The following is a 25,092-nucleotide window of genomic DNA, read 5'->3' as shown; positions in this document are numbered from 1 at the left end:
CAAAAGAGGGGGAGGTGTGGCGCTGCTAGTCAAGGACAGTATTACGGTGGCGGAAAGGATGCTAGATGGGGACTCTTCTTCCGAGGTAGTATGGGCTGAGGTTAGAAACAGGAAAGGAGAGGTCACCCTGTTGGGAGTTTTCTATAGGCCACCTAATAGTTCTAGGGATGTAGAGGAAAGGATGGCGAAGATGATTCTGGAAAAGAGCGAAAGTAACAGGGTAGCTGTTATGGGAGACTTTAACTTTCCAAATATTGACTGGAAAAGATATAGTTCGAGTACATTAGATGGGTCGTTCTTTGTACAATGTGTGCAGGAGGGTTTCCTGACACAATATGTTGACAGGCCAACAAGAGGCGAGGCCACATTGGATTTGGTTTTGGGTAATGAACCAGGCCAGGTGTTAGATCTGGAGGTAGGTGAGCATTTTGGAAACAGTGACCACAATTCGGTGACCTTTACGTTAGTGATGGAAAGGGATAAGTATACCTCGCAGGGCAAGAGTTATAGCTGGGGGAAGGGCAATTATGATGCCATTAGACATGACTTAGGATGTGTAGGTTGGAAAAGTAGGCTGCAAGGGTTGGGCACACTGGATATGTGGAGCTTGTTCAAGGAACAGCTATTGCGTGTTCTTGATAAGTACGTACCAGTCAGGCAGGGAGGAAGGGGTAGAGCGAGGGAACCGTAGTTTACCAAAGAAGTAGAATCTCTTGTTAAGAGGAAGAAGGAGGCCTATGTGAAGATGAGGCGTGAAGTTTCAGTTGGGGCGCTTGATAGTTACAAGGAAGCGAGGAAGGATCTAAAGAGAGAGCTAAGACGAGCAAGGAGGGGACATGAAAAGTCTTTGGCAGGTAGGATCAAGGAAAACCCAAAAGCTTTCTATAGGTATGTCAGAAAAAAAGAATGACTAGGGTAAGAGTAGGGCCAGTCAAGGACAGTGGTGGGAAGTTGTGTGTGGAGGCTGAGGAGATAAGCGAGATACTAAATGAATACTTTTCGTCAGTATTCACTCAGGAAAAAGATAATGTTGTGGAGGAGAATGCTGAGACCCAGGCTATTAGAATAGATGGCATTGAGGTGCGTAGGGAAGAAGTGTTGGCAATTCTGGACAAGGTGAAAATAGATAAGTCCCCGGGGCCTGATGGGATTTATCCTAGGATTCTCTGGGAAGCCAGGGAAGAGATTGCTGAGCCTTTGGCTTTGATTTTTATGTCATCATTGGCTACAGGAATAGTGCCAGAGGACTGGAGGGTAGCAAATGTGGTCCCTTTGTTCAAGAAGGGGAGTAGAGATAACCCCGGTAACTATAGGCCGGTGAGCCTCACGTCTGTTGTGGGTAAAGTCTTGGAGAGGATTATAAGAGATACGATTTATAATCATCTAGATAGGAATAATATGATTAGGGATAGTCAGCATGGTTTTGTGAAGGGTAGGTCATGCCTCACAAACCTTATCGAGTTCTTTGAGAAGGTGACTGAACAGGTAGACGAGGGTAGAGCAGTTGATGTGGTGTATATGGATTTCAGTAAAGCGTTTGATAATGTTCCCCACGGTCGGCTATTGCAGAAAATACGGAGGCTGGGGATTGAGGGTGATTTAGAGATGTGGATCAGAAATTGGCTAGTTGAAAGAAGACAGAGGGTGGTGGTTGATGGCAAATGTTCAGAATGGAGTTCAGTTACGAGTGGCGTACCACAAGGATCTGTTCTGGGGCCGTTGCTGTTTGTCATTTTTATAAATGACCTAGAGGAGGGCACAGAAGGTTGGGTGAGTAAATTTGCAGATGACACTAAAGTCGGTGGAGTTGTAGACAGTGTGGAAGGATGTTGCAGGTTACAGAGTGACATAGATAAGCTGCAGAGCTGGGCTGAGAGGTGGCAAATGGAGTTTAATGTAGAGAAGTGTGAGGTGATTCACTTTGGAAAGAATAACAGGAATGCGGAATATTTGGCTGATGGTAAAATTCTTGGCAGTGTGGATGAGCAGAGGGATCTCGGTGTCCATGTACATAGATCCCCGAAAGTTGCCACCCAGGTTGATAGGGTTGTGAAGAAGGCCTATGGTGTGTTGGCCTTTATTGGTAGAGGGATTGAGTTCCGGAGCCATGAGGTCATGTTGCAGCTGTACAAAACTCTGGTACGGCCGCATTTGGAGTATTGCGTACAGTTCTGGTCGCCTCATTATAGGAAGGACGTGGAAGCTTTGGAACGGGTGCAGAGGGGATTAACCAGGATGTTGCCTGGTATGGAGGGAAAATCTTATGAGGAAAGGCTGATGGACTTGAGGTTGTTTTCGTTAGAGAGAAGAAGGTTAAGAGGTGACTTAATAGAGGCATACAAAATGATCAGAGGGTTAGATAGGGTGGACAGTGAGAGCCTTCTCCCGCGGATGGAGGTGGCTAGCACGAGGGGACATAGCTTTAAATTGAGGGGTAATAGATATAGGACAGAGGTCAGAGGTAGGTTTTTTGCACAAAGAGTGGTGAGGCCGTGGAATGCCCTACCTGCAACAGTAGTGAACTCGCCAACATTGAGGGCATTTAAAAGTTTATTGGATAAGCATATGGATGATAATGGCATAGTGTAGGTTAGATGGCCTTTAGTTTTTGACTTCCCATGTCGGTGCAACATCGTGGGCCGAAGGGCCTGTACTGCGCTGTATCGTTCTATGTTCTATGTTCTACAACACTGATAATGGTGCATCAGTGAGTGTGGTGCAATAAATTTGGGTGGTGTGCCTGCCAGAGTTGAATATCTGGCAATGTGTGCAAGCTATGAGTTGTGGAGGTGAAGTTTGCAACTGTGCCTATTCTGTGAGATAATAATAATACTCTTTATTATTGTCACATTACATTAACACTGCAATGAACCAATGTGAAAATCCCATAGTCCCCACTCCGGCGCCTGTTCGGGTACAGAGAGGGAGAATTCAGAATGTCCAAATTAGCTAACAGCACCTCTTTTGGGACTTGTGGGAGGAACTAGCGCACCGGGAGGAAACCCACACACACACGAGGAGAATGTGCAAACTCTGCACAGTGACCCAAGCTGGGAATCGAACCTGGGATCCTGGCGCTTGAAGCAACAGTGGTAACCACAGTGCCACCATGCCGCTTAAAGAATGGCTTAAAGAATGGCTTAAAGAATGAGTTAAGCTGAGTTTATGACTGTGAGGTGAGATTTGTGATTGATAGAAAAAGTTAATAGGTGAATGATTGGAGGGTTGGTCGTGAATTGAGCAGTGTCAGCCATTAGTAGTTCAGTTTGTGGCACTTGGGAATGAATTCATTGACATTGATCAGTTGAGTGAGGCTATTAAATTTCTTGCAGCACTGCATCCAGATGTTTGGGGTTGTTCTGCTTGCATTGACTACCGTTATCTGCTCCCCTTGCCTTCTCAGTATTTGTTTGGAGCATCTCCTGGCCCCGTGTAGACTGAGGGCTTCTCTCCTCCTGTCCATCTCTTGCAGCATAGTTGAACCATGAAGTCCCCGCCTTGTCAACCTTGCCCCTGGTCTGAGGTGCAGTGACCCTCAGGATAAATCACAAGTCAGCTGTCCCCTGTCAAAGGGGAAAGCAGCCGATGGCCATCTGGGACTATGGTGACTTTACCTTACTTTAGTCTGCAGTACACCTTCTGAGAACTTTGGAAGAATGCTCTACATCATGTTGCACCATTAGTCAACGTTCTTCATGCTCAGAGTCCCATCCCAACCATCTCTGTTTCCTACTCCAGCCAGAATGCACCTCCCTTTTAAGAGTTTCAGGTTGACTTTGAGTAGCACAGAGTAACTTTAGTCCATAATGAGCTTCAGCCCCCTGCTAACGTACATAGCTAGCCACTCAGCACTGTGTTTAGTGCTGGACTGACACATCTATCATGCACATTAGCAGGCAGTATTAAGGAAAAAAACGGGTGAAGGTTAATTGTGCATCTGATGCCCATTTTCAGGGGCGATCCAATTTTGCCCCCAATACTCTTCGCTTTTTGTGATAAAGCGTTTATTTATATTTTCACCCGATAAAACAAACAACCTAGTAAAAATTCTGGTCCCTTACTATTCTTTGCGATTGGCACCAAACACTTTCCTCTAGAAAATATGGAGATTGGGAAAAAGGACAGAACGAAGTGACATGGAGGGCGAGACTTTATTGCTCTCTGTGAAATGTGCATTTGGATTCAATTGGGAACAATCTGATTTTCATTAGATTGTGTTTGTAGATTGTCAGATAAATTGGCTTCAGGCCAGGATGTGACCAAACTGATTATAATAGATACTGAAGTCTGTCACAGAGAGGCACACAAAGAAAAAGACACCGATATACAGATACTCCAAAGACAAGTACAAATTGAAAAAAAACATGTTTTAGATAGAATAAATCATTCTCTGTCCATGCGGTATCAAATTATCTTGTTCTCCCAACTCACACCAAGCCCCGTTTGTTCATTGTGCCTGTGCTCACTGGCCTCCAATGGCTCTGGGTCAATCAAAGCTTTGATTTTGGAATTCTCATCCTTGCTTTCCAATCCCTCTATGACCTTGTCCCTTCCCTATCTCTGTAATCTCCTCCAGCCCTACAACCCAAGATACGTACACTCCTCCAATTCTGGCCTCTTGAGCATTCCTGAATTTAATTGCTCATTTTTGGCAACCAGCTACTGAGAGCTCGACCTTTGGAATTCACTCCTTAAACTTATCTGTCGCTCTTTCGTTTCAAATGCTCCTTAAAACCTATCTCTATGACCAATTGGTATCAAATTTGTTTGATAAGGCTCCTGCAAAATAAGTGCCTTGCGATGTTTTACTACTTAAAGCATGCTATATAAATGCAAATAGTTGTTGTTTGTGTTCATGGTTCAATAGGTTTGAATTGTTTCATGTCCGGTAGACAGCGCTGAGTTAAAGAATGATGTTTCGCAAGGTGAATGTTTTTTCTGTTTTTAGAGAAATTGAGCTACAGGCTTGAAAAACATGTATAGTGGGCGGGATTCTCCCGTACCCGGAGGGGCGGGGGGTCACAGCAGGACAGAGTGGCGTGAACCACTCCGGCGTCAGCCCGCCCCAAGGGTGCAGAATCCTCCGCACCTTCAGGGGCTAGGCCGGCGCCGGAGTGGTTTGCGCCCCTCCGGCTGGCATGGAAGGCCTTTGGCGCAACACCAGCAGGGGCTGAAGGGACTCCGCCGGCCGGTGAGAGTCTACGCATGCGCAGATGCGTCAGCGGCTGCTGACGTCATCCCCGTGCATGTGCATGCACAGGGCGGGGATCACCTACGCGTCGGCCATCGCGGAGGCTGACACGGCCGACGCGAAGGAAAAGAATGCCCCAACGGCACAGGCCCGCCTGCGGATCGGTGGGCCCCAATCGCGGGCCAGGCCACTGTGGGGGCATCCCCCCGTGGCCAGATCGCCCCGTGCCCCCCCAGGACCCTGGAGCCCACCCACGCCGCCAGGTCCCGCCGGTAAGGGACCTAGTCTGATCCATGCCGGCGGGACCGGCAAAAAACCAGCAGGCTTTCGGCCCATCACGGGCCGGAGACTTCGGGCAGCCCCGGGGCCCATTTGAGTCACGCCAGTCCCCCCCATTCTCCGGGGGGGGGGCGGCGCGACTCACGCCTTGCCGACTTTTGGAGGGCCGGAGAATTTGGGGTCGGCGGGGGAGGGATTCACGCCGACCCTCGGCGATTCTCCGACCCGGCGTGGGGGTCGGAGAATCCTGCCCATATTCTTCTAAGTGAATAACCAACTTTACACAAGTTTAAAGACATACACAAATAATTTGAAACAATTATTCACAGTGTACAATTAAAAAGATTAAGTATAATACATGGTGTGTTATAAACACCAATTTACTGGCAAACATGGTGTGTACTTTTGTCATTACAGAGGTTGAAGTATGGTTTGCGGCAGGCACTTCTATTACCTGTGACAGCGCCTTCGATATTCTGCTCCCTAACCAATACTGTGTAGTCTTAAAAGGACAGTAAGAAGTCTTACAACACCAGGTTAAAGTCCAACAGGTTTGTTTCAAACACGAGCTTTCGGAGCACGGCTCCTTCTTCAGGTGAATGGAAAGGCTTGTTCCAGAAATGTTTATATAGACACAGTCAGAGATGCCCCGGAATGCGAGCACCTGCAGGCAATCAAATCATCAAAGATGCAGAGAGAGAGGTAACTCCAGGTTAAAGAGGTGTGAATTGTCCCAAGCCAGTTCAGTCGGTAGGCCTCTGCAAGTCCAGGCTTGTTGGTGGGGGCCGAATGTAATGCGACATGAATCCCAGATCCCGGTTGAGTCCGCATTCATGCGTGCGGAACTTAGCTATAAGTTTGTCATAAGTTTGTCGCACGCATGAATGCGGACTCAACCGGGATCTGGGATTCATGTCGCATTACATTCGGCCCCCACCAACAAGCCTGGACTTGCAGAGGCCTACCGACTGAACTGGCTTGGGACAATTCACACCTCTTTAACCTGGAGTTACCTCTCTCTCTGCATCTTTGATGATTTGATTGCCTGCAGGTGCTCGCATTCCGGGGCATCTCTGACTGTGTCTATATAAACATTTCTGGAACAAGCCTTTCCATTCACCTGAAGAAGGAGCCGTGCTCCGAAAGCTCGTGTTTGAAACAAACCTGTTGGACTTTAACCTGGTGTTGTAAGACTTCTTACTGTGCTCACCCCAGTCCAACGCCGGCATCTCCACATCATGTCTTAAAAGGAAGCACACAATCACCCAGTTTCTGTAGGTTCAAATGTTTGACTGCTAGTATTGCCTTACCCTTCAACCATTAACATTTAAATCTGTAGATAATTCTGTCAGTGTGAGGCCAGTCATATCTAGGTATACTTATATAAATGCATTTATTGATTGTGAAGGTAGTCCAGGTAGATCCAGGACTCTCAATATAAGACAGTTGACATTTCAGGTATGAAACCTTTCCTCAGAACGGAGTTTTCAAGTAAAGGATTTATACCTGAAACATCCAACCCTGGCGTTTTCTTGATAGATGATGACTAACCTGCTTTCTGTGCCATTGATTTTTGTTATAGTTTCAGGTTTCCACCATTTGGAGTGTTTTGCTTTTTCACCAACCTTACTTGCCTCGCTTACTGTGTTAACATTTTTGACATTGATGATGTTATAGAAGACAGTTCCTTTTCTATATTATTTAAATACATTCTTTATTTCGACATTTCCAAATCCATGCTCTTGAAATGAGTTGTCGGAAAATGTGGAATAAAGTCAACAAATGGTTAGCAGTTTCTCTTTTATGGATTAGCTGTTTTTCATAGAATCCGTACCATGCAGAAAGAGGCCATTTGGCCCATCGCGTCTGCACCAAATCTCCGAAAGAGCCCCCCAACCTCGGCTCGCTGCCCCACCCCATCCCAGCAACCCCCCCTAACCCGTGGACACTAAGGGACAATTTAGCATGGTCAATCCATCTATACTGCACATTTTGGTCTGTGGGAGAAAACCAGAGGAAACCCACGTATACACGAGGACAAAGTAGAAACTCCAGACAGTCACCCAAGATGGGAATTGAATCTGGGTCCCTGGCACTGTGAGACAGCAGTGCTAACCACTGTGCAGCTGTGCCGCCCCTTTGGTATAATCTGTTCTATATTCTACGGCAATTGGCTCTGAGATCCAATGTAAGTTATTTCTTGATCACCTTTTTTTCTGCCCACCATCCAGTGAGATGTGGGATTTAAAAGTATCCAGATTTATTTCTCAATGTGGAGTTACAGTGGCAATGTGGGTGACACAGTGGCACAGTGGTTAGCACTGTTGTCTCACAGCGCCAGGGACCCAGGTTTGATTCCGGCCTTGGGTTACTGTCTGTGTTATTGTCTGAATGTGTGGGCACATTCTCCCCATGCCTGCATGGCTGTCCTCCGGGTGCTCCGGTTTCCTCACACAGTCGAAAGATGTGCAGGTTAGGTGGATTGGCCATGCTAAATCGCACCTTAGTGTTCAGGTCCAGGTTAGCTTGCGGGGATTGGACGCAGGAGTGGACCTGGGCAGAGTGCTCTTTTGGAGGGTCGGTGCAGACTCGATGGGCCGAATGGCTTCCTTCTGCACTGTAGGGATTAGTTCTATGAGTGTGAAAACTCTGAAGTACATAGACCAATTTATTTGGATATTGGTGCCAGAGTGGAATTTTGACCTGCCAGGCCAATGATTAAGATAATCAGGTTACTGTACTGTGATCCAATCTAAAGTGTAAAAGCAATTGGAATTCCCTCCAGTCACCAGTGTGAATCTAGTTGTATTGCCACAAATCTAGTAAAGTGTCGGGTAACAACACTGATTTTTGTTGACCTCTCAATGGATTGTGGTGTAACCATTACAAACTATGGGAAAATTTAATTTGCCTTGCTTAAAACAATGTCATAGATTAGGCTACTTTCAAGATATATGCCTGTAGCAAAGGTGTGGAGTGCACCATGGCAGTAATGCCCATAGATTACTAAGAGTTGTTTTGTATTCATTCACTGGGTGTGATCATCGTTGATAAGGCCAGAATTTAGACCCATCCCTATTTTCCCTTGAAAAGGTAGTGGTGATGTGAGCCACCTTCTTAAACTGCTGAGGTCCAAGTGTCATAGGTAGAGATATTCAGTGTATTCAGTATATGGTATTGGGTACCTTCCAAGAGTTAAGGACCCTGTACCTTATACCTTGGCATGGATTTCAGCATAGTATTAACAAATTGAAACAATTTGCTTTTCCACAGCAAGAGTGTGGACATGATTCCTGGAATGACTCCGTCTGCAAACCATCAAAGGGCTGCTGAAAGTACTGCTGTCAATAATTTTACTGGAAAAGTCTGTCTGAAAACAAAATTATTAATAATGTTTTGTAGTCGCACCAACCTTTTTTACTACCAATGCCAGAATGGTTTGGCTGAGAGTTGATGACGGTCACGGAGTATATTTTCTAGAAGGGCAATGCGATGGAACTCGATATATCTCCTCCAAATCAATTCCCCAAAACCTTGTCATCAACGTCATTTACTTGGACATGATCAGCAGTTTCTGTTGACTTTATTATTCCACTCTGTAACTTAAAAGAAATGTTTGTGCTGACAATACTATTGTAATAAATCTAATATGATGTCTGGTTATGGAATTTCCTGCCAGTGTCACATTGAAACATTGGTGACTAATATCTCTGCAAACAAGGTCCATTAATCACTTTAATGATTAGTTTGTTTCCATGTGTGGGGACATGTGAATGTAAATAGCTATTCTCTGACCAATCTGAATCCCTACTTTCAAGGATTATTTCCATGGGTCTTTCTGAAGATGTAAACTCGCTTTGACCGAGCTTTGGATAATCAATTCAACGAGCTGTCAAAGCTGCAAATCCAACTAACTACTTACTCGTCAATGAAAGAAATTGCTGCTACAAAATAACTTAATTTCATTCGGCTAACTGTACAGCAAATATTTTAAGATTACGAGGTTCATGGTAATTCGTCAGAAATTGAGCACTGATAGTGTTACCCACTTTACTGTTACAAGATGTTTTAAACTTCGCCTGCGCTGGACACACAGTGTTTTTACCTTCTCCTGATGTGCCTTGGTGATACAGGCGATAAAGTGATTAGTTGAGCCAGTTAACAGGCAGGCCATGGATGACTGCTTTTAGAAATGATATTGCCTAAAGAATTGGACATGCAAAGTTCAAATTCCAGCAGTGATGTTGATGACATTACGAATGGCTGCACTTCTGTGGGCAGGGGGGGGGGTGGGGGGTGGGGGGTGCTTGCACTCCTGGCTGAAGGATGCAGGAAAACTCACAGTAAGCAATGTGCAATTTCCTCCAGGCCATTTCTTTTCAATTTTATCAAGCCAAATTTAAAGCAGGGTAACTTAATCTGAAAGCTGGTAGTAATTACACCAGTGTTTATTTTGTATATATTCTGTTCCCTTTGGAGTTTCTCCGCAACACTCAGCAGTCTGGGATGAGAGCTCAGCCTGGGGGCCTGGCCCGCTGCAGGCCTCTGCTAATGGCGCTTTACAGAAAGCTGCTTGGACAATTGCAAGAGCACTTTGGGATGACTGGTTGTCCTCCCTGTCGGGAAGCACCTGGCCTCCACAATAGCCAAGCTAAAACAATTGGTTTTGCTTGCTAGTTTTGGGGGGGGGGGGGAGATGTATTGCTGAGTAGTGTTGGTGGAAAGCATAAAAGTATTACCTGACTGTGTTTATTTCAATTCTTAAATATTCCTTCTGCTCTGAAATTTGTGAAATTACTGAAAATGTAGGAAAACAATTTCCTAACTCTTGTGATTGCAACAACCATAGCAACAACTTGAATTTACATAGCACCTGTAATGTGGAAAATTGTTCCATGCTGTTTCACAAAGATATAGTCAGGCACAAAATGGTCATTGAGTCATATAGAGATATTACATAGGGTGAGAGTCATGGGCACAGTGGTTAGCACTGTTGTTTCACAGTACTAGGGATCGGTTTCAATTCCCGGCTTGGGTCACTGTCTGTGCGGAGTCTGCACATTCCCCCTGTGTCTGCGTGGGTTGCCTCCGGGTGCTCAGGTTTCCTCCCACAAGTCCCGAAAGACGTGCTGTTAGGTAATTTGGACATTCTGAATTCTTCCTCTGTGTACCCGAACAGGCGCTGGAATGGGGCGACTAGGAGCTTTTCACTGTAACTTCATTGCAGTGTTAACTGTGACAATACTTGTGACAATAATAAAGATTATTATAATGTTTCAGGGTCAATAAAAGAAGAGAGAGGGTGGAGAAATGGAAGAGTTTGGGTAGGGAATGACAATAAGCTAGAAATAATGCAACTTGTTGTGGAACTGTGGTAGCCCAGCCTACTTAATTGAGGCATGGACCCGGCATCAGTCTCCTGCTGACAGAAAAATCTCCCTCGATTAAGTCAGATGGCAGAAAGGATCCCTGGCCGGTGGTGGCGAGATGCCACTTAGGCGCGCAAATGAACCTATTGACAACCATTATCCCAGAGCCCACAGTGGTGGTCCAGGGATTAAATGGAAGCCACATGGCTTTCCCTCCCCTCCTGAAGACCACCAAGTCAGGTTTGGTGCCAGCCATCCAGTGGGACCCCTTTGTGATCAGGCACTCATCCCGCCCTCACTCACCTTTTGACCAACGGTCCTCAGTGATCCGCAGCCTCTGATGGGTGCATTGCTGGCACCTGACGCCGTTCCTAGTGGCGGTGATGAACAATGGAGCAATGGGGTGCAGGATCCTGGGGAAAACCTGATGGTGGCCACTTAAGTGGCTAAAGAGCACTTAATACCATTGGGCACTCCCCCATGGAACTGACAGAGGTCCCTGCCAGTTCTCCAATTAGTGGGCGAGAACCTCAGGGGGCCAATTAAAATGACCTAACAGCACCTCTTTCGGGACCTGTGGGAGGAACTGGAGCACCGGGAGGAAACCCACGCAGGGAGAACGTGCAAACTCCGCACAGACAGTGACCCACGCCGGAAATCGAACCTGGGACCCTGGCACTGTGAAGCAACAGTGTTAACCACTGTGCCACCATGCCGCTTAAAGAATGGCTTAAAGAATGAGATTGAGCTGAGGTTATGACTGTGAGGTGAGAGTTGTGATTGATAGAAAAAGTTAGTAGGTGAATGATTGGAGGGTTGGTCGTGAATTGAGCAGTGTCAGGCACTCGTAGTTCTGTTTTTGGCACTTGGGATGAAATGATGGGGAATGTGTGGATAAGAGAATTGACAGCCTGGAGATTTCCGTATTTCTGTGTTACTCTGCTTATTTTACATTGTTTTATTCAGTGAAGCAAGTGACTCCTCATTAGATAACCACTGTTGTCTAATATAATGCCTACTATTTGCATTTACCTATAACTCAGAATGGGGTAAATAACCCATTGTGCTTTGTCCTGTATCAGCTCGTCCTTCTTCTGCCATCACCATTTACACTTAATGACTCACCCTCCTCATTTAACTTCACTATTATAATCTCACTATTATAATACAGTGTTCCTAGCTTGGGGTGATATTGTTTGGTAGCTTCTGGTATGGCTCTGTGGTGACCAGATTCCTTTTGTTTTGTGAAGAAAGCAGATAATCATATTTAGTTGGTTGGGGCTACATTGTTATGAAATTCATAATTATTTCCTTGTGCATAATCACAATGTGAGGATACATTGGTATAACATCATGTAAATCAGAATATCGATGTATAATATAGTATACTCTATATTCTATGGTATCTGTCTTTCATCCCCTAAAGTCACACCCCAATAAGCTATTTTATTTGTTGGACCCCCACACCTTTCAACTACATACAAGTTTAGCCTGTGAACATGACAGTATTTAATTTCACAAGGAATGACTTGGTCCGAGGAAATTGCTTTCTGCAGTCCATTCACTTTGCTATAATGGCATGCATAATTTACGTTGGCTTTCCATTTTTGCTTCAGCCATCCTATTTGTTGCATCCTTTGTGTTTGTACAGCTTTTGTATTTAAAAATGTCTTTTACAATTCCTGCTTTCCTTCATGTGCAAATATACCCTGCGCTGCCGCTTAATGACAAAATGCATGCCTCACGTTTTGTGATTATTAAAAAAGAACTAGTTGAGATTATGTTGACTCCTTCGCATTGTTGGGATTGTCTAGCCTCCCAGAATCCTGCCACGTCACTTTGATTACAGCAACAATCATTGCCGCTAGGGTCCGATCTGTCAAAAATAAAGCTTTGTCAAAATTTGTCATCGATGCATTTCTCGCAGAAACTGCCCAGTCCACGGCAGGAAGGAAGAACTTTTGACATTATGCAACTTAAGTGACTTCTCTGTTGCTTGAGAAATGTTAAAAGGTCTTTATTGGGCATTGTGACTGTTGTTTTCTTGTTTTTGCGGACAGAATTGAACTTTCAGGGACCATGTATGTCAAAATGGCATGCAAAGCCATGATTGTATTAGTAAGTTGTAAATTTTGGCAAAAAGTGCGCATTTCTTTTTCATGAACGGAGAAATGGCAGACTGACAGACATGTATTAAATGCCCTGTGGTGACACACTTCTGTGTCATTACTAATCATGCCTCTTATTTAGTTTTACTTTATTTTCAATTATCTCACATACACCCTCCATATTTAAATATGTACATACCAGCTAGTGAGCACATATATTGAGAAATCCTGCTATATCTTGAAAAACCAAAAAGAACAATTACATTAGCGTCTTAGCTCAAAAGCTAACACCGTGTGAGAATTTGACAAGCTTCCCTTGCTCAATTATTATTCTCCTTTCAGATTATTTTTCTGCTACTGTGAGAAATAGTTTTCTTGACAGGCTAATAAATGCCCTCTCCTGAATCCTCTCTCTTCACAAACACGTTATCAGCCACTAAATTGCGAATTATAATGCAGCCTATCTTAGTTCCGTAAGAAGTCTTACAACACCAGGTTAAAGTCCAACAGGTTTGTTTCAAACACGAGCTTTCGGAGCGCAGCTCCTTCCTCAGGTGAAGGAGCTGCGCTCCGAAAGCTCGTGTTTGAAACAAACCTGTTGGACTTTAACCTGGTGTTGTAAGACTTCTTACTGTGCTCACCCCAGTCCAACGCCGGCATCTCCACATCATATCTTAGTTCCATAAGGCATTGTTTAATTGCAGGAAGCATTATATGACCTCAGTAATAATTTTATGTATTTTTGTTAACAGATAATATCAGGAGAGTGCTACCGGATCCATTACATGAAGGAACGTTCCAAATCCTTTATCCGTAACCCATATGTAGCTGCTCTGTATAGGCAAGTTGGTTGCTTCATCTTTGGCTGCGCCATAAGCCAATCCTTCACTGACGTTGCAAAAGTGTCCGTCGGGCGTTTAAGGCCACACTTTCTACATGTCTGCAGTCCAAACTTTTCAACAATCAACTGCTCCCTTGGTTATATCATGCAGTTTGAATGCACAGGCAAGGAAAGTGAAGTTCAGGAAGCAAGGTAAGAATTATTGTCTAATAAGGAATGAAACGGAACATAACATATGGTTAATGTTTCTGGTCAATGGCCTTTTTGTGGACGTGGTGAAAGACCAAACTGAAACATTCATATTCTCCGTAGATGCTGCCAGATCTCCTGAGTATTTGCTGGATTTCCTGTTTTTATTTCAAATTCCCATGGCTGGATTCTCCGTTGGCGGGATCCTCCCTTTCGCTGGCAGTGTACTCATGCCTGCGGATTTCCTGATGGCGTGGGGGTGCTCACAATGGGAAACCTCATTGGCCGGCTGCTGGGATGGAGAATTTGGTTGCCAGAGGGGGGCGCTGCACTCAAAAACTGGTGCAGCGGGATGGAGAATCCCACCCCCCAGTATCCGCAGTAGTGCTTTATAGTGTGATTTAAATATGGCTGGAGTTATATTGCTTTTGCCTGCCTCCAAATCCTGACTTCATGAAGATGAGGTTGAAGTTCTTTGGAGTAATGCAAAACAGCTATTATCGAATCAGCCAGTCGCTTTTTATCATGCCCGTGGTGTTCTTTGAAGTCAGAGCAAATGGAGCTCAGGATAACAGTAAAGTAGACCACCAAACCTGCAGCCTACCCCTTATTCAATTACACCTAATTCTTTTAGATTTTGTGACGTAAGTTTAGAAAACTTTAGGAACACTGTACGTTCATGTTCATGGACTACGTTGTTTACAAGAGTCAGTAACATCAGCTGACTATAATTCACAGTGATTCTGTTATTGCCACATCTCAATGAAACTTGAATTCTTATGTATTTTAATTTGAATGTTTTATGTGTAAATTGAATGAAGGTTGCAGCTGTTTGTGATTGGCGTCACATTCTTTTCCTGTTTGCCAAAGCCACTCGCACTATTCCTCTGCTTTCTGGGCAGAAGCTTGTGATGGTGACTGAGATCTCAGCCTCCTGAAAAGAGCCAGCAAGAGCCCCACGTCACCTCTTTCTGGGAAGGCCCCTCCGCTTCTTGTTCTTCTCAGGCACTTTACAGGCCCGCGGTGGGCCTTCCCCCAGGATCAAGGACTCCGAGGGTAGAAATCCCGGGCGCGATTCTCCGCCCCCACGCCGGGTGGGAGAAGCGCGGGAGATCCGCTCTCACACCTCCCGCGATTCTCCCACCCCCCCCAAAATGGCGTGTTGCGTTTTGTGACACGCCGCTCGGAGAATCGCAGCCTGCCATTCGCGACCGGTTCATGACGGCGGCGACCACACCTGGTCACTGCCGTCGTGACCATGGCGTGAGATGATGTTTGGGGCTTGTGGGAGGCCTACAGGGGACTGAGCACCACGACCGTGCTCGGGAGGGGACAGGCCCGCGATCGGTGCCCACCGATCGTCGGGCCGGCGTCTCAATGGGACGCACTCTTTCCCCTCCGCCGCCCCGCAAGATCAAGCCGCCACGTCTTGCGGGGCGGCGGAGGGGAAGACGGCAACCGCGCATGCGTGGGTTGGCGCCGGCCAACCTGCGCCTGCGCGGCTGACGTCATTAGGCGCGTCGGCCGCGTCATTCTCGGTGCGCGGGGCCTTGACGCCAGCGACAAGGCCCAGCGGCCGAGTTTCCCGGCACGGCACTCCTAGCCCCCCGGCGGGGGGAAGAATAGGGGGCCAGGAGAATCCTCCGCGCCGTTGTGAATCTCTCCGCGTTTCACAACGGCGTTGGGCCTTTTTAAAAAAAAAATTATTTTTATTCAAGTTTTTTAATAATAACAGATTTTCTCCCCGCAATTTAAAACAAACAAGGCGTGTTTCCACACCAAAACAAGAAAAGAACTCTCCCCCCCAAAATAAATAATAACAAATAGCAATACAAGAAAGAAGAAAATAACAACATCGCAAACCCACCGCCACAAAAACAAACCCCCCAACCATCCCCAAACCCACCCGCCCTGCCCCCCCCCCGGTTGCTGCCGACACCGACCACTCTCTACCCCTTCGCCAGGAAGTCGAGAAAGGGCTGCCACCGCCGAAAGAACCCCTGTACCGTCCACCTCAGGGCAAATTTCATCCTCTCCAACTTGATGAACCCAGCCATGTCGTTGACCCAGGTCTCCGAATTCGGGGGCTGCGTATCCCCCCACTGTAACAGAATCGTGCGCCGGGCTACTAGAGACGCAAAGGCCAGAATGCCGGCCTCTCTCGCCTCCTGCACTCCCGGCTCCGAAGCTACCACAAAGATCGCGAGCCCCCAGCCCGGCCTGACCCTAGACCCGACCACTTCCGACAAAATCCCCACCACCCCCTTCCAAAACCCCTCCAGAGCCGGACATGCCCCAAACATATGGGTGTGGTTTGCCGGGCCACCCGAACACCCCCCACACCTGTCTTCCCCTCCGAAAAACCGGCTCATCCTTGCCCCCGTCATGTGAGCCCTGTGCAGCACCTTCAGCTGAATTAGGCTGAGCCGTGCACAAGAGGAGGAAGGATTCACCCTCTCCAGGGCGTCCGACCATGTCCCATCCTCAATCTCTTCCCCTAGCTCTTCCTCCCATTTCATCTACTGAGGCCTCCTCCTCCTCCTGCATCAGTTGGTAAATAGCCGAGATCTTCCCTTCCCCGACCCACGTCCCCGAAAGCACCCTGCCCTGCACCCCGCTTGGCGGCAGCTGCGGAAACTCCTCCACCTGCTTCTTAACAAAGTCCCTGACCTGCATATACCTAAAAGTGTTCCCGGGGGGAGGTTCCACTTCCCCACCAGCTCCTCCAGAGTCGCGAACTTCCCATCCAAGAAGAGGTCCCCAAACATTCTGATGCCTGCCCTGTGCCAACTCCCAAATCCCCCACCTGTTCTCCCTGGCGCAAAACGGTGATTGCCCCGTATCGGGGCCCAAACCGAGGCCTTCACTTTCCCCCCTATGCCGCCTCCACTGTCCCCAGATTTTAAGGGACGCAACCACCACCGGACTCGTGGAGTATTTTGCCGGGGGGAGTGGAAGTGGAGCCATCACCAAAGCCTCCAGACTCGTACCCGCACAGGACGCTACCTCCAGTCTCTTCCATGCGTCACCCTCCTCTTCTGTCACCCACATGCGAATCATCGTCACGTTCGCCACCCAATAATATCCACACAGGTTGGGCAGTGCCAGGCCCCCTACCTCCCTTCTTCGCTCCAAAAATACCCTCCTTACTCTCAGGGCCTTCCGCGCCCACACAAACCCCAGAATCGACTTATTCACCCTTCTGAAAAAAGCCTTCGGGATCAATATGGGGAGGCACTGGAAAAGAAATAAAAACCTCGGGAGCACCGTCATTTTAACCGACTGAACCCTGCCCGCCAACGAGAGCGGCAGCGAATCCCACCTCCTGAACTCCTCCTCCATCTGCCCCACCAGCCGCAAAAAGTTAAGCCTATGCATAGCCCCCCAGGTCCTAGCCATGTGGACCCCAAGATACCTAAAGCTCCCCTCAACCCTCCTCAACGGGAGTTCCCCTATCTCCCTCTCCTGACCCCCCGGGTGCAGGACAAACAGCTCGCTTTTCCCCACATTGAGCTTATATCCCGAAAAGTCCCCAAACTCCTCAAGTATCCTCAGCACCTCTGGCATCCTCTCAGCCGGGTCCGGGACATACAGCAGCAGATCATCTGCATACAGCGACAACCGGTGCTTCCCCCCCCCCCCCCCCCCCCTCCCCACCGCACAATCCCCCTCCAACTCTTCGAGTCCCTCAGCGCCATGGCCAGGGGCTCAATTGCTAACGTGAAGAGCAGGGGAGACAAGGTGCACCCCTGCCTCGTCCCTCTGGAAAGCCGAAAGTCCTCTGACCTCCTCCCATTCATCACCACACTCGCCACCAGGGAGCTGTACAGCAACCTCACCCAGCTAATGAACCCCTCACCAAACCCAAACCTCCGCAACACCTCCCACAGGTAACTCCACTCCACCGTATCAAAACTCCAGCTTATCCAAAAAGCAGTCCATCCAGCCTGCTTCCCCAGGGGCTACCGCCCGGTACAGCCCCTCATAAAAAGATCTGAACACCCCATTGATGTCCTTTCCACCCCGCACCAAGTCCCCTCCTGCATCCGTGGCTCCCCCAATTTCTCTAGCTGCTTCCGGAGCTGGTGAGCCAACATCCGACTTGCCTTCTCCCCGTGCTCATATACCGCCCCCTGCGCCCTCCTCCACTGCGCCTCCGCCTTCCGGGTGGTTAAAATGTCAAATTCCGCCTGGAAACTGCGCCGCTCCCTCAGAAGCCCCTCCTCCGGGGTGTCTGCATATCTCCTATCCACCCTGACCATCTCCTCCACCAGCCTCTCCCTCTCTACCCTCTCGCTCCCCTCTCCCTGTGCGCCCGAATAGATATCAGCTCCCCTCTAACTACTGCCTTTAGCGCTTCCCAAACCATCCCAACCTGCACCTCCCCGTTGTCATTGGTTTCCAGATACCCCTCTATACCCCTACGGATCCGCCCGCACACTTCCTCCCCTGCCAAAAGCCCCACATCCAACCTCCACAGCGGGCGCTGATCCTTCCCCTCCCCCAGCTCCAGGTCCACCAAATGTGGAGCATGATCAGAAATGGCTATTGCCGAATACTCCGCCCCCACCACTCTCGGGATCAGCGCCCTGCTAAGCACGAAAAAGTCAATCCGGGAGTACGCCTTATGAACATAGGATAAAAAGGAGACCTCCCTACCCCCCGGCTCCAAAAACCTCCAAGGGTCCCCCCCCCCTCCCCCCATCTGATCCATAAACCCCCTCAGCACCGAGGCCGCTGCCGGCCTCCTGCCCATCCTAGACTTCGAGCGATCCAGAGCCGGATCCAGCACCGTATTAAAGTCCCCACCCAGGATCAATCCCCCTGTCTCCAGGTCCGGGATCAGGCCCAGCATTCGCCGCATGAAGCCCGCATCATCCCAGTTGGAGGCATAAACATTAACCAAGTCTACCCGCTCCCCCTGAAGTCTCCCACTCACCATCACATATCTACCTGCACTATACGCCACCACTTTGGACGTGATGAACGACAGGCTCTTACCGACCAAAATAGCCACCCCACGGTTTTTTGCATCAAGCCCCGAGTGAAACACCTGTCCCACCCAACGTTTTCTTAGCCTCACTTGATCCGTAACCCTGAGGTGCGTCTCCTGGAGCATAGCCACATCCGCTCCCAACCCCCTCAAGTGGGCCAAGACCGGGAATCGCTTCACCGGACCATTCAGCTCCCTCATGTTCCATGTGACTAACCGAACACAAGGGGCCGACCACTTCCCTCTACGCCGATCAGCCATAGCCCTTCCTCAACCCACCACGTGCCCAGGGAACCCCCCAAGCCCGCTCCCCATGGTGGCAAACCCCCTCCCAACCTTTCCCCCCCCCTTCACCATCCATTCCCTCACAGTCCCTGCAGCAACAACCCGGCACACCCCCTCCCCCCCAACCCCCCCCCCCCCCCCCCAAAGCTAGGGCCCCCCTTAGCTGCGTTACCCCCAACATTATGCTTCCGTGAGTCAGCTGACTTCTGCTGACCCCGGCTACTCCCGCCATAACCACGACCCCCCCCCCAATGCAACACAGCCACCAATCCCTCCCTACCAGCGCTGGCCCCGCCCCCAATTCCTCCGGTGCGGGAAGAAAGCCCGCGCTTCCAAACCGAGCTCCGTCCCTCAACCCAACACGCGGGAAAAAGACGGACACATGACACATCGGGACCCCAAACTACTCCCCAACCCACCAGTGGACAAAACAAAAAAAAAGCACCCCAATAAATAACCAACAGATCCAAAGAAACCCCAAAAGAACCCAAATAACCATAACTAAAATAGCGAAAACAGCGAAAACAAACAGGAAACAACCATCAGCAAACACAGCCAATATAGGCGAAAGGATACCTAAGAGGACAAAGCCTCCAAACAAAGTACATTTCCCCCCAGCCCCCCAGTCCTCAGTCCGAATCCAAGTTCTCAGCCTGGACAAAAGCCCAGGCCTCCTCCGTAGAATCAAAATAGAGCTGGCGGTCCTTGTAAGTGACCCAGAGGCGAGCCGGCTGTAGAAGGCCAAACTTCACCCCCTTCCTGTGGAGCACTCCCTTCGCTCGATTGAAGCCAGCTCTTCTCACGCCACCTCCGCGCTCCAGTCCTGAAAAATCCGAACGTCCGTGTTCTCCCACCTGTTGCTCGTCTCCTTCTTCGCCCACCTCAACACGCACTCCCGGTCAACCAAGCGGTGAAAACGGACCAGCTGCACCCTGGGCGGTTCGTTCGGCCTGGGCTTCTGCTGCAGCACTCGATAGGCGCCCTCCAGCTCCAGGGGACCACAAAACGACCCTTCACCCATCAGCGAGTTTAACATTAGGGCCACATAGGCCGCCAAATCCGAACCTTCCAGCCCCTCCGAGTGGCCCAAAATCCGTAGATTCTTACGGCGGGAGCGGTTCTCCATCTCCTCCATCCTCGCCTGCCATTTCTTGTGCAGTGCCTCGTGTGACTCCACTTTCACTGCCAGGCCCAAAAGCTCATCCTCATTCTCCGAAGCCTTTTGCTGCAGCTGCCGAATCTCCACGGCCTGAGGTGTCTGAGGCTCCACCAGCTTGTCCAGCGAGGCCTTGAATGGCCCCAAAATCTCAGCTTTGAGCTCCTTGAAGGAGCGCTGAAGCAGCTCCTGCTGCTCCCGCGCCCACTGCTGCCATGCTGCTTCCCCGCCTGCCGCCATCTTGCTTTTTCTACCTCTCGCCTTTCTCTGTGGTAATATCGACTTCTGGATCGCTCCACTGCGAGTCCAGCCCATCCACCGGCCGCTGGGCACATTGGCTGTGTTTCCCCCGGGGAAAAGTTGAAACAGCGCCATTGCGGGCTCTTAAAAAAGCCCGAAAGTCCAAAAAAAGCAGGAGCTGCCGAACGTGCCGCTTAGCTCCGCATTGCCACCACCGGAAGTCGGCATCGGGCCTTTGGGAGAATTCCGGCCCCCAGCTGTCAGGAGCTGCCAGGCAGGCAGTGGCTGAAAAAGCTATTGGATGGTAGCACGGTGTGGGGGTGGTGGCTTTTGCGGCTATGGCACCCACCCGATGCCGAGGATCATCAGTAGATCCTCAGCCGAACATGGAAAATCCCTCCTTTATCCCCTGGGACCCATGAGTCATCCTGATTGAGTCAAATTGTCTGGGCGGATTTTGCACTCCAGGAGGGCGGGTGTGTTTGGGAATTGCGCCTGCCACCCCTTGGAAACAGTGTGGAGTCAGCTGCTGAGTGCTGAGGCGACCCAGTTAAATTGTCTGCCTCAGTGATCTGAGACTTTGTCAAATTGTAGTAAAAGGGGTTGGGCTCTCTTGCCCTCACAACTCACTGCCGCTCCCCCACCCACCCACTCTCCATGACCGATCCATGCCAACGCATGCCTTAACTCATCGACTCTTATGACCCTTAGAATCGTAAAATGCCTACAGTGCAGAAGGAGGCCATTCGGCCCGTCGAGCCTGCACTGACCCTTCAAAAGAGCCTCCTACCCAGTCCCAATCCCCCTCTAGCCCTGTAACCCCACCAACCTTTGGACACTAAGGGGAAATTTAGCATGGCCAATCCACCTAACCTGCACATCTTTGGACTGTGGGAGGAAACCTCCGCACCCAGAGGAAACCCATGCAGTCATAGGCAGAACGTGCAAACTCCGCACAGAACGGCACCCGAGGTCAAAATTGAACCCGGGTTCCTGGCGCCATCTTGCTTTTTCTACCTCTCGCCTTTCTCTGTGGTAATACCGACTTAGCAGCAGTGCTAACCACTGTGCCACCAAGACGCCTTCATACACTCAATGCAAACCTATTCCCCCTTTACTCCCCACTCATGACCACATACAGCCCCTATGCCGAGTTATGCAAACACATGACTCCACCACTCATCCATGTGGCCCCCTTGTAGATTCTGTGTCAATTTAGTGCCAATTTATGCCAACCCATAATCCTCACTCATCCTTATGGTCCCGTTTAGCTGCTGTGCCAACCTAACACCAATTTATGCCAACCCAAACAAAATAGGATCTGTTGTAAAAGGGGGCAGGACATCCAGATTCTGGGTCCTGGAGCCATTTTGGGTTTATTCATGCAACCATGTCACCATGGAGTAGTTATACATTTCACAGCAGTACCTACTGTTTATCCAAATTAGATTTTTATTCTCCGGTTTCTTTTCTTTGCTTTGTGTAGTAAGCTAAAACATTCAATATAAATTACACCCAGAGAGCACTCTGCACATTGTTATATTCACATAGTGTTCTATGGCTAAACATCTCAAAGCACTTCACAAAAGGGTTGCTTTTATGTATGCAAATGTATGGAGAGTAGGAGTTTAAGCATTTGTTCCATTATGCATGGTGTGCAATTAATCTAATTAAATTGGCCTTTGCCAGAATGGGTTTATCTTTCTGTGTAATTTGAACTTTGGGTGGGTGAAAATTTGGTAAGATAAACATGCTTAGGTTACCCCAAAGTGCTGTAAAAGAGGCTCATTATTTTGGTTTATTTTCCAGGAAGTCATTCTTTTCGGGACACGCTTCCTTTTCATTGTACACTATGTTGTACTTAGCGGTAAGTGTTTCATTTGTCTTTCTGTAGTCTATACCCAGGGATTCAAACTCTTTAGGTCGGCATTTTGCTGAAAGTGTAATTCTTTCAAATCACAGTTGTTTCTTAGTTACAAACCATTCACAGTGTTGATGGTATGTTATATTGGGATTATAAGTAAGCTTCACTTGATGGCTGGGGATTGTAGATGATCACTGTGTTCAGATTCCATGAAATGGAAGTGATGCTAGTATGTACTACAGAATATGACAAAAGTATTCGTAGCACAGAAACAGGCCATTCGGCCCAACTGGCCCATGCCAGCATTTATGCTCCACACACAACTCCTCTCTCACTTCTTCATGAAAATATCTTAGTTGCCCAAGGTAGTAAGTTCTACACTGTAATTACTCTCTAGATAGTGACCATCTTATGGTTATGGTACCTATTTCTAGTCTTGCGCATGAGTACCTGCTGGGGCTTTGATTGTGCCACCAGCATTTTGACATTCTCCAGACTTTGGTGAGCTTGGCATTTGTGTACTTTATAACATGGAACTTCCACGAAGCAGCGATTATTGTTGGATTGCTGCTCTAATCGTAGTTTGCTACCCATTTGCAGTTCCCATTTCAGGTTGGTTCTTCTAAGCCTGGCTTCTCCAGAAATGTGGAATGTGCAGTCCATCAGAGAACTCAATTGCTGTGTAGTAGCCGGGTGGGGGAGTGGGTGGGGATGGACATGCCCCATGTTTAGGGCACAAGGTACCATAAGTTAAGTTTATATGTCCAGTGTGAATGTTAGTGAATGGGCGAGGATAGGTAGATAAGTGCGTAGGATAACAGGTGGTAGGGTGGCAGATGGGTAGTGTGGTAAGTGGCTGAGTGGGTAGGAGGTAGTCAGGTTACATTAGGAGGGTTAGCCAGGTCAGGCTGGGAGGGTTAGTCAGGTCAGGGGCTCATCAGGTCTGACCAGGGGGGTAGTCTGGTGTTCATGGTTAGCGTGGTCAGGAGGTATAGCCTGGTTGGTTTGGGAGGGGTGGTTGCATCAGGGTTTTTGGGGGAGCATTCGGGGGTATGTGAGGTGCATCAGTGGGTCAGTGCGAGTGATTGATTGGGTGGGATCTGTGCTGTACTTATCCAAGAGTTAGACTGGAGTCTTTCTGTCGAATACTTCCCGGGTAACTATTCTGTCTGAAGGGCGAGTTGGAGGTTTTCGTGGAGGGTTCCAGTCATAAGTTCAGACTTCTCAGATAATTCCCTCGGATGTCTGTGCGTCAGGACCTCTGTAGGGCAATGATGTACATTTTGGGTTGTATATCCAGTTTCTGATGAACTGTCCACTGAAAGATTTGAGGCTATGTTTCCTCCCCTGTTTCTACTGCTTGCGGCAAACATTTTTTTTGCAAAAATACAGTTTATTCTTAAAATATCCGAAAGAACGTTACAAACATTTCAAAATGGACACCACCACACAAAGTGCAATAATATTCATGTTCTCTACATACATCATGTTGCATTCTGAGGTGCTTCACTGGGCGGCACGGTTACACAGTGGTTAGCACAGTTGCTTCACAGCTCCAGGGTCCCAGGTTTGATTCCCGTCTTGGGTCACTGTATATGTGGAGTCTGCTTATTCTCCCTGTGTCTGCGGGGGTTTCCACTGGGTGCTCCGGTTTCCTCCCACAGACCAAAGATGTGCAGGTTCGGTGGATTGGCCATGCTAAATTTCCCTTAGGTTAGGTGGGGGTCACTGGGTTATGGGGATAGGGTAGAAGTGTGGGCTTAAGTAGAGTGCTCTTTCCACGAGCCAGTGCAGACTCGATGGGACGAATGGCTTCCTTCTGCACTGTAAATTCTATGGGCGAGATTCTCTCAGCCCGGGGCTGGGTCGGAGAATTGTCGCGACCGACTCGAATCGCGCCACGCCGTCCCGACACCGGGACATGATTCTCCGCAGAATGGGGCCATTGGTGCCGGCACAGTTGGCGCGACGCCGGCTGGGAGGCGCTCTACGGGGCCCCCCCGCCCAGCGATTCTCCACCTGGGATGGACCGAGCGGCTGTAACGAAAAACCTGAGTCCCGCCAGTGCCGTTCTAACCTGCTCTTAAAACCTGCTGGTTAGAACGGCGCCGGTGGGACCTCAGCGTGGAAGGGTCCGGGGGCGGTTAGCGGGGGGGGGGGGGGGGGGGGGGGGGGGGGTGGGCCTGGCCTGCAATCAGGGCCAATCGATCGGCGGGCCGGCCTACGTGGGCTGGGGGCCTCCTTTCTTCTGCGTCGGCCCCTATAGCCCTACGCCATGTTGCGTTGGGGTCGGCGCGGAATAGGGAGCCACTGCGCATGTGCACGTTGGCGCCGGTGCCACTGCGCATGCGCAGACCCTGCGGCGCCCAGTTGAAGCCGGGATCAGCAGTTGGAGCGGCGAGGGTCTCTCCAGTGCTGTGCTGGCCCCCTGCAGGGTCCAGAATTGCTGATCCTGAGGCCATGTTGACGCCATCGGGAAACGCAACGGCGTTTACGACGGCGTCACCACTTAGCCTCAGGATCAGAGAATCCTGCCCAGTGATTCTATGAAACTCTCTTCTGTGGCAGTCAGAAGAT

The 25,092-nt window shown here is 49.0% G+C and overlaps 1 protein-coding gene across 2 annotated transcripts in view; it reads left to right on the top strand.

The window, feature by feature from the left end:
* The window catches only part of plpp3 (phospholipid phosphatase 3), a 185,336-nt gene that overhangs the window by 104,995 nt on the left and 55,249 nt on the right, over positions 1-25,092 (top strand). For both annotated transcript variants that reach the window (XM_038794167.1, XM_038794166.1), the window contains exons 3-4: positions 13,700-13,980; positions 22,461-22,518. In XM_038794167.1, the coding sequence (XP_038650095.1) occupies positions 13,700-13,980; positions 22,461-22,518 (339 nt within the window). The remainder of the gene's footprint in view (positions 1-13,699; positions 13,981-22,460; positions 22,519-25,092) is intronic.

This window comes from Scyliorhinus canicula, chromosome 4 (genome assembly GCF_902713615.1).
Source record: "Scyliorhinus canicula chromosome 4, sScyCan1.1, whole genome shotgun sequence".
NCBI classification, from domain to species: domain Eukaryota; kingdom Metazoa; phylum Chordata; class Chondrichthyes; order Carcharhiniformes; family Scyliorhinidae; genus Scyliorhinus; species Scyliorhinus canicula.
The sequence above is the reverse complement of the archived record's forward strand: the minus strand, read 5'-3'. Positions and strand labels throughout refer to the sequence as shown.